Raw genomic sequence first — 9,858 nt, 5'->3', positions numbered from 1 at the left:
TAAGAATAGATTTGAAGATTAATGTGGTATGTTATTATTTGCAAAAGTAGTTTATTTCCTACAACTCGATCTCCTCTACCTCTTTTTAACTCCATGTGAAAATGATTACATCCATATATGCAATATGCATGCTGAAGCTGTTCTAACAAGTTGCTTAAGGACCCAAGCCCAAAACCCTGAGAGGGTAAGTAGCAGTAAGTGAATCAGCTAGGAAGCTTATCATTTGGCCCGAGATCGTTGATAGGAGGGCGCTGTTTATGGTGATTGGTGACCTCTTGGTAAGCCATTGCCAACGCCAGAGCCTGGAAATAAAACATGACAAATTGATGATCAAGTCATAGCTTATCCTAGTAAAAAATCTAAAAGACAACTAACATAGTAACATACAATGTGATCACGGTTAGGGGGAGCATAAATGCCCGTGGGAATTGTCGTTCTTCTTCTAGTGCCACCAGGTGGTGGATCAGAGATATTTTTAAGTCCTGTTGGCACTACTATGACTGGTAAGCCAACAAGATTTCCTAGGCAAACTTTCTCCCAGTCAGTTGCATTGCCAATGAATGCATCCACGCTGAAGGACTCTCTTATTTCCTTTATTAGCCTTCCCCGTGCTCTTTGTGCCTGCACACAATATTTGCAAATAATATAACGATATCAAACCATTGATTTAAATTAATTCCCTCACATCAAAGTTTTTTTTCCCCTACAAGTCTCGTCCTTTAGGAGACAATCCTGTTCGAGACACTGATATCAAATTTGGACACCTCTTTCAGCAGAGATTTGAACATTGGTTAATCACACGTGGGAGATTAGTCCCTTCCACTAAACCCAACCTCATGGGTTTCTTCATATAAAAAATGTGTTGCATTTTAATTCTAATAAATGATTAACCTGTACATAGTCCACGGCTGGAATTAAGCGAGCACGGCGTAGTTCAGTGGGCCACTGATCTTGAGCTTCATACACATTATCCTTGCCTGAGCGTTGCCACTCATCAAAGTGGGCCAGCATGTCAACATCCATTGTGAAATTTAAGATACCTTGAACGGAATCCACTGTGTAATTCAGTTTGAAAGGGACCATCTTGACACCTTTTGAATCAAGAACATGAACAACCTGAGTTGACAAATCAAAAGAAGTTTAAGTCTTTTGTCCTAACATGATTCAAGAAATGCAAATAAATGTCTTCATGGAATTTGGCAATATGTAATGTCAAAGCTTGAACCACATGTCTAAGTGAAAGAATAATGATTGGCGAACACCTCTTACCACCAAACACCTCATTAATGTCTATTATTTTTCTCTGTCTCTCTCTTGTCATTATAGATCATATCACTTATCATACTTACACGTTTCTTTATTTCTCTCACTAGTTGTCAATTGTCAAATAGGTTATTAGTGTCCACCAAAATTTTTTGCTGAGTGAAATTACTTGAATGGCTAACCTCCATTTCAGCATCATCAAGATATCCAACAGTCAACTTTGTAATGTCAACCAGGAATGGATCATCCAGAGAGCTATGTTTTGATGAGGGATCATCAAGATCTTTTCCCCGAACAATATCAAGAATAATAGCACAATCAGTTGCAGATCTACAGAAAGGACCAAGCTTATCCTAGTAGAAAGATTACATGTAAGTTTAACATTCACAGCATCCTACAAATAACAAGGGATGATATTGGTTTTACCAAGCTTTCTGAAATGCTCATTACACCACTTCGACCAATAGTACCAAAAGTTGGGCGCAACGCTGTCACTCCACATCGAGCTGCAGGAAAAGTTATGGATCCAGCTGTTTCTGTACCGAATGCAAATGGAACCATACCTGTAATACAATAAATAAAATCACTTAAACAGGAAACTAAAATTTTAAGCACATTCTTGTTTTTTTTTTTGGTGTGCAATAATTGATAAAGATAAACCATGAAATGGAAAGGACCTATAAAGATAAAAATGAAACAAAGAAAGACAAAAATAAGTGCAGGCATTAATGGAAGATAACCTCTGAAAAGTACCTGCTGAGGTGCTTGCTGCAGGTCCAGCAGATGACCCAGTAGAAAATTCCTCAATATTCCATGGGTTCCTAGTTCTACCACCAAACCAAATATCATCATATGCCAATGATCCAGAAACAAGCTTTGCAACAAGAACTGCCCCAGCGGACTTCAACCTGTGTTAAACTATATCATCAACTGTACACAAAATTGTAACCAAAAAAACAATTTCTGGTTGTAGATTTACATTTGTCATAGATATTACCTTTTATAGACCCAAGCTTCTACGTCAATAACTTGATTTTTGAATGATTTTGATCCCCAGGTCGTTTTGTATTTGGGCACTGATATTATGTCCTTCAATCCATAAGGAATCCCATGAAGAGGCCCTTCAATAAATACCATTATTCAATTTAAAATACTCACTCATAGATTATAAAGATCATCCTGAAAGAAAGTAGGTGACAACTTTGTAATCTTAAAAATACGGCTCTGTTTAAACAGAATGAAGTCTATTACAAGGTATGCGATAGAAAGACCTAAATTCTTGTTAATCCTGTAATCATTAATAAAAGGTGTTTTATCCTTTAAATGTGATTTTTGCTGATATATCTTGTTCAGGATGTATAGGAATCTTATACTGATACTGATGATGCTAGGGTGGGTTAAGGTTTCAGAATAGTTAGTTGGTCCATATTGACTTATTGATCCTTCTAAAACTAAAAGCATCAAGTGGAAGGTAAACAAACTAAAAATAAATCACTTTTGAATGTTCAAATGCTTGGAGAAAAATCACTACCCAGATAGACTCCACGGCTAAGCAACTTATCTGCTTCTTTTGCTTGCTCGTGTGCCAACTCTTCAGTATAAGTGACTACAGCTTCAAGAGTAGGGTTGTACCTGATGTTCATTCCACATTACATAGTTAATCAGGAGGATATGTTTCAAATACATGAATAAGTCACCAAAAACACACAACACAATACATGTTACTACAATTGCTAGCAAATTAGCGTTCCAATACTAGTACTACTTTTTCAGTCTCCGCAAGAATATTTGTGTAAGCTCCAGAGAAGTAATTTGTTTTGTTTTGATGAGTTCACCTAACTCAAGAACCTGGTTTGAAACATGGGAGAAAAAAAGCCATTCATGAAATAGTAACACATACTAAAATGTTTAGAGATATAACCAAAGCCATTCATGATGGATCACTTACACTCATAAAGGCAATATCTTCTTCAGATTCAGGGCTTTGTATCCCAGAGATGGAAGGATAGTTGAAGCTTTTGTTTTCAAAATGAGTTGGTTGAGAGTTCCAATCAGCATTGAAGACTAAAGGAGAGGGATAATGCAGCTCCCCATTCTCAGAAGCTACAAGTTTTCGATTAGCTCTTATGATTGGAATATTGAACTCATTTGCACCCTCGGCAATCTCCCCAATCTAAGAGGAAAAGATTATTAGTCACCTCACCAAGCATATCATAGTAACAAGAAGCTCACAAGTCAACAAAATTACCTGTTTATCCTCGAAGAAGTTGGCATCAAGCAGTCCAAAGAAACATCCTAGGCTGGAAACATAACCTTTCTTGTCTGATAATTGACATTGGTTTTTACTTCCCTGATTGATTGCAAAACAAAGATCAGACATAATGAAAGCAACAAATTATAAAGAAATGCTCACAAGTCAAAACAATTAGTGCCTGAAGATTGACCAAGCTCTATACGAATTGCAATAAGAAACTTATTTCATTTTTTTTTTTCCAGTTATAACTATTTATGAAGAAGATTTTCCAAATAAGTTCTAGCAATCCATATTCATAACTCATAAGCAGTCAGAAACTAACCTGCATTTTCTCGCAGAATATTTTCCATATTCTTTTTATGGTTCTCACCTGTTGTACATTTGCCAGGGGTAAGAGAACTGGATTGAATTGATTTCATTTATTGAGAATGACCACATCATTTTTGGTAAACTATACGACCGCAGGAGTAGAGTATCTAAATTTGGCAATTAATTTCTGTACCCCTTAAGAAGACTGTGGGACTGTGTATCTCTAAAGTTTCCTTGATTGTTTCATGGACAACTACTTTCACACCTTAGTCTCTCTAAGCCCTTAAGTTTCTGGGTCGGTCTTCATTATTTAACCTGGCTGGTTTCCCTTGTTTATTTATGACCGGGGCTCCTGGTTGACAGATTAACGTCCCATTTAGCTGTCAAGCGACTCTAACCACTCGCGATGCTTTCGGGGCAACGGATAGACTGTTGCGTTATACTCTTGCCAGGATATCGATTCGGTCAGTTATCATACAGCCCTATATAGGCATTAGCTCGCTCTCGACCTAAAGGGACATGCTACACTCTACACTTTATAATTGAATGTTCTTAATTATCCTAAGTCTCCTGACTAGACACGATCTAGTTACTGGAACAAATTTAAAAAATGTTAATGCAATAGTTGAGTTGAAACTAACTATGCTACGAAAGGAAAGTGAGAAATTTACCATGTTTGTTAGGTTTGCACTGGAAGAGTGAACAAAGACGAGAAGCAGAAGAACATGACAGCGAACAAGTGTTGTTGAAAAGTGGAAGCAGATTGTGGCACCGCTACCACGTGTCCATTCTGTAACTGCTTCTCGGGGACACTTGTTCTTCGGCATGGCGTCCTCCTTTCTCACTACCCTGGAGTCTGTTCTTTCTGTAAATAAATTTTGATGCTTCTTTCATGCTAGCTTCAACTTCACGGTTCGTTGACTAAGTAAATATTTTTTAAAAATTAGAAGTAAAATTCATCTAAAAATAAAAAGCTAGAGATAAAAAATATAATGAAGTTAATAATCTTTTACAACATAAACTAGAGACACCTTCCCTTTTAAACTGAGGGAATCAATAAAATAAAAGCATAGGACGTAGCATGGATCTCTTAGTTTAAAAGCACAGGAAGACATTGCATCTTAATTAGGAAAGAGTCAAGATCCTTTCAAACCTTGAGACGGAATTCCTTTCTTTACTTAAGCACGCAATCTGTACAAGGAACTCTTATAAAATGATAAGAAATTGCATACAAGGAACTTACTGTGGTTTTGTTTTTCAGACTTTGTCTAGATCAAAGCCATCTCGCCCCCCCTTGGCTTCTCGCTGGGGAATGTAATTGCTTTTCTTTTTTTCGTGAAATTCGTGGCCTAATTAGCCAAAAGAAAACAACAACTAATTAATGATCCTATCTAAATATTTTGACACGTAATAATGATTCTGTGGATTGGAAATGGACGGGTTTTGATAAATATGAAGGTCATTTTCAACGTTGTTTGGTAGCCTTTCAAACGAAATAGTTTTTTCAAATCATTAACTGTTTGGTAATGGTACATATCAATACAGAAGGCTGTTAAATTAATTTGATTATAAAAAAATTTATTACTTAAATATCACCCATGAGAAATTCAAAGAAAGTTAAGACATGCTTGATTCACTTCTCATTTTTATTTATTTTAAAAATCATTTTTTGGTATCTAGGGTTATATATAGGTTACAATTATTCTTAAAATAAGACAATCTTACTTGAAATAAATAAAATTATAAGTGTCAAAGTTCTCTGCAAGTGTTTAATGTAATTACATTAAAATATTTAAACTCAAGATTATTAATTAGTTAAGCAAGAATAACAACAAACTTTATGAATGATGGATTAGATAGTATTTTTAAGTTTGGAAGAAGTATTACACATTCTTTCCTATTAATTTAAATTGACAAAAGAGATACATATATTAAATATGATGTGAAACTTAAAGGATTTTGTGATTTTTAATAAATGATATTATCTAAAAGTCTAGACTAGATTTAAATAATTTCACACTAATCAACAATCAATTTTTTATCCAAAATTTTAAAAATTATTTTTCAAAAATAAATATTTTAGAAACCAGCAGAAAATTAAACAAAAATAGTAGTTGAGATCGAGGCTATTAATTTTCCCATTTTTTCTCTGTTTTCTTCGTATAGTATGGCTAAGTGTTTAGGGACAAATTTTAGAATACAATAATATACTTAGGACAAATACTTTTAAATATACTTAGAAAAGACATCAGAATACTTGTGCCACAAGATAAAACATATATGAGATATCCATATTGATACATGTCATCGTCCTTACCTTAATGGCCATAGGGAGTTTATATTTGTAAGATCACAACCAGTGGAGGCTTTTGCGGATAGTGGTTGGTTGGGAGGAATAAAAATAAATCGTGGTTGCTTGTCTGTGCACTACTCGATCTACATCATACGTTTTGTCAATTTCCAGATGAACGGCATAAAAAGTCAAATTGCTGTGAAAAAAAAAAAATTAGGCATTAGTTTCCTCCTCGAACAGCATTTGGATAGTTCTATGATTGGCATGCCTTGGTCTTGCATGCCTGTCGAGTCAAAACTCATTATTATTAATTGTGTTACATGCTCTTCTAGCAAGGCCAGCATATATATATATAAAACCGAAACCTATACCTAACGCATCATAGATCTATAGAATACCAATTGCTAAATTCTCCATTTTCTGCTTTTCTCTCTATATTTATATACCCTTTTGGCCTCACAAAGGAACCAAGACAAGAAGGTAGCATATAGATGGAGGGTCTTCTGCCTCTGGTTTACAAAGCAATCAAGAAACGCAAGACTCGCAGGCAATACCAGTGTCTTTCTTCAGGGGCTGCTCTAAGCTACAACATGAACGTGGCTGAGTTCTACCCTCAAACTCATGATCATGGCCATGGCTATAATTACATGCAGGAGCCTTCAACTTCAATGCAAAAAGTGGTTGATCATGATGATGATGATACAGAAAACATTGGTTATCTGCGATACAATTCTGTTAGAGAATTCTCTAATGGGTTCTCTTCGCCTCATCAACAAAGAACCTGTGCCGCTGACTCACCCGATTCGAAGCAACTCGTCAGGTTTAGGAGTCAGAAATTATTTTCATGCCTCGCTGGTTAATTTACGTACAAGGTGCATCCTCTGTACGTATGACTGTGATATATATATATATATCGTGTATGTTGCAATTGTAATTAAAGACACTGGTGTGGCAACAATTCAGCTAAATTTGTGCTCGATGTAGGTTTCATGTGTTGATTAGATATTAATTAATGAAAAATAATGTTATTTTTGTGTGTTTAGTTTTGGTGTTTGGATGAGTTACAAGATAGATTCGTATAAATTGCAGATTTAGGCGACTTTTCTAGATTCAAAACCAAACTGCTAATTTACAATCATGAGATCACTTTGAAACTAGATATATTTTCTGGGTTTCCAACAAAGACAGGACCTTTTACAGCAGATCCTGTAATTAAGGTGTGCCAAGTTTAGAAACAAGAAAAGAAAGATACAAGATAATACCCTTTAAATGCTACATTTTTTCATTAAAAAAATCACTTTTAATTCTTCAATATTTTTTTTTTGGTTGGCCTCTTTAATAATTAATTAATGTCCTTGCTATGGTAATATGTAATTACTAATTAGCATTCTCCATTTTCTTATTTCTTAAGATCTGCCGTTAGGCTGATTGATGGCACTCACCTTCTTCCCAAAAATGAAATAATTTAATCATGGGATTTTGAGGTTATTTTTCAAATCTAGATAGTTGATAGGATGGTGTTATTGGTAAAAACAAATTTATTGCAATTTTCCATGTGTTATTTTTTTGGAAATTAAAAGCCGCATTTGATGAGTTGAACTAAATGCACTTTTTCCAGAGATATTTTTGTTTTGTTATGTTTGGTTTAAACAATGAAAACAACTGCTCCCATTTGATTTCAAAAATTCTGAATATAGCTATTGATTGTTAACTTTTAATATTAAAAGCACAATCTCGATCGCCAAAGAAGCATTGTGAGAAATTTGTTTGTATTTTAACACATGATGTTAGTAATATCAGTTTTAAAATTCTTACAAAACTTTCTCTCTCAACAAAAAAAGAGATTCTTACAAAACTTATCACGTTTAGTTAGCGCATGCAGATGCACGTAAGCTCATGACCAAAAATGAAAATTAAAGTACAACCTAAAACCAATTCTACAAATTCTTAGATTACAGGATTTATCTCAAAAAGAAAACTTAGATGACATATTTCTTACTCTTTATGATTTCTGCATTCAGAAGGTATAATTAATGATTTTTTTTTCTTATCAAAGAAGAACCTAAGAATTTGTCCACCAATTCTCTTTAGGTGGAAAACATTATTTCTTAAGTTGACAAAAATAACGATAATGACATAGATTAATAAATTATCTCCTTACCTTGTCCACTGAAATAAATTATTGAACCACTTGTTAAATTTCTTATAAAATTATAGTGTTTGATTACTCATTTGTGACGTGACCTCTTGTTTAGCATAACTTTCACGATTTTTTTTAGCAAATTGAGGTAGTTTTTCGCATTTATAATTAGTGTGTCTCCAAACACGCATTTAGTATACATAACAATAACAATCAATTTTTTAATACATTTCTTAAAGGTAATTCTTATTCAAATTTAACCTTAAAGCAACAAGCCTTGGCTCACTTGATTAACTTTCTACTCATAACATGCAAGTTAACAACTGCTACATGATTTGAATTCAATTCCAAGTATCTTTTTGGACAAATCATCTATAATTCATAAATATTAATTACCCGAATTGTATAGTTTATTTGGACCAGATAATAGAAAGAATCCATCTTCAGCTTAAACTTTTATGTACCATTTTTTTAGCTTGGTATAATCTCTAACATGAGAGTTGCTAACAATACATAGAGAAATTTAAGAGTTTTGGTAGGATTATTTTTTAAGTCAATAGTCAAACGAGTTTAGGTACATCAAGAAAGAGAGAAACAGAATTTTTCAGTAACAGTATTAAAAAACTCTTAAATTTCCAAAGGTACGAAACTCTATTTTTCGTTCCACAAACTCTATTTTTTCTTTAGCAAAAAAAATACGATCACAAATATTTCCCTTGATCCTTGTTGAGCCAGTGATTATTACGGGTGTGATGTGGTGACTATGCTGTTGACACTTTAATTGGAGGGCATGCAAACCCGGCCCTTAGCCTACGGGTGAAGAACCTCAAACCCAGCCGGGTTGACTTATTATATAGGTAGTAGTGGTATCATGTTGACTGCGTTACGTCGGGGGTCACACCCTTAAACCTTGCATACATTAATGAGTTATGAATGCCATTCGAACTTTGTCATAATCTTCTAGCTTTGGGTGCTATAGTGTTGTTTTTGCTTTTGATTTTGGTGCATATTTTTTCACTAATATATATTAGCCATGAAGATGGTGGATGTAGAAGTTTGTCCTTTGTCGTTCCCCACGTACCAATGGTTTGTTGCAGAATGATCATGGACTCATGGTGATGAAACTCTAGTGAAGCATTGGAGATATGCCATGATGGACACGATCTCGAAGGGTACTGCCCCCGACTCCCCGAGCTTCCTATTAAGATCAAACTACAGTAATATTAATTTCCTCTGTTTTACGTAAATTACTTGAGGCACTAGGGCTGACTAATGTTCAATTTTTCTTTCAAACTGAGCGGTAAAAACACAGTTCTTAAGAACTGAACTAAATCATTCACCGGAGAAAAATAATTCAGTTTAATTCTTAATAAAACTAATTTGAGTCTAATGGCCATGTATTATTAGTATAAAGAATCATATATTGTCATCGATAAAAAAAACTATTATTTATATAATTTTTAATATAATTATTATAAAATTAATAAAATTAGAGGATATGGTGATTTGTTATTGAATAATAATATAAAATTATTTTAACTTTCAATAAATACTTTATTTTTAATTATTTTAGATAAATTAATAAAGTGTTAATTAATC

The 9,858-nt window shown here is 34.0% G+C and overlaps 2 protein-coding genes across 5 annotated transcripts; one reads left to right on the top strand and one right to left on the bottom strand.

Annotated features, from left to right (window-relative positions):
* LOC114413294 (putative amidase AmiD) lies at positions 1-5,204 on the bottom strand. Of its 4 annotated transcripts, none has more exons than XM_028377605.1 (14): positions 5,070-5,204; positions 4,498-4,691; positions 3,840-3,887; positions 3,512-3,613; positions 3,212-3,436; positions 3,029-3,111; positions 2,795-2,895; positions 2,261-2,384; positions 2,017-2,171; positions 1,690-1,826; positions 1,446-1,616; positions 892-1,116; positions 388-621; positions 1-302 (listed from the first exon to the last, which is right to left on the bottom strand). In XM_028377605.1, the coding sequence occupies exons 2-14, from the start codon at positions 4,651-4,653 to the stop codon at positions 204-206; spliced, it is 1,860 nt and encodes a 619-aa protein (XP_028233406.1). In that variant the 5' UTR covers positions 4,654-4,691; positions 5,070-5,204; the 3' UTR covers positions 1-203. The 4 variants fall into 4 exon arrangements, with proteins under 4 accessions (XP_028233406.1, XP_028233405.1, XP_028233408.1 ...); XM_028377604.1 differs by having other exon boundaries at positions 4,498-4,747; positions 5,070-5,203; XM_028377607.1 differs by lacking the exon at positions 1,446-1,616 and having other exon boundaries at positions 4,498-4,747.
* Positions 5,205-6,301: 1,097 nt separating this feature from the next.
* On the top strand, positions 6,302-7,161 carry LOC114413293. Its single transcript, XM_028377603.1, has one exon. The coding sequence runs from the start codon at positions 6,611-6,613 to the stop codon at positions 6,977-6,979; it is 369 nt and encodes a 122-aa protein (XP_028233404.1). The 5' UTR covers positions 6,302-6,610; the 3' UTR covers positions 6,980-7,161.
* Positions 7,162-9,858: the final 2,697 nt, after the last annotated feature.

This window comes from Glycine soja, chromosome 5, assembly GCF_004193775.1.
Source record: "Glycine soja cultivar W05 chromosome 5, ASM419377v2, whole genome shotgun sequence".
Taxonomy (NCBI): domain Eukaryota; kingdom Viridiplantae; phylum Streptophyta; class Magnoliopsida; order Fabales; family Fabaceae; genus Glycine; species Glycine soja.
This window is presented reverse-complemented; position numbering and strand designations above follow the sequence as displayed.

Bases quoted from the DNA above. Each gene is read 5' to 3' on its own strand.
- LOC114413294 (XM_028377605.1), bottom strand. From the start codon at position 4,653: ATGCCGAAGAACAAGTGTCCCCGAGAAGCAGTTACAGAATGGACACGT. The intron at 2,172-2,260 runs GTAATATCTATG...AGTTTAACACAG, and splicing joins GAAGCTTGGGTCTATAAAAG to GTTGAAGTCCGCTGGGGCAG. The intron at 1,617-1,689 runs GTAAAACCAATA...TCTTTCTACTAG, and splicing joins TGAGCATTTCAGAAAGCTTG to GATAAGCTTGGTCCTTTCTG.
- LOC114413293 (XM_028377603.1), top strand. From the start codon at position 6,611: ATGGAGGGTCTTCTGCCTCTGGTTTACAAAGCAATCAAGAAACGCAAG.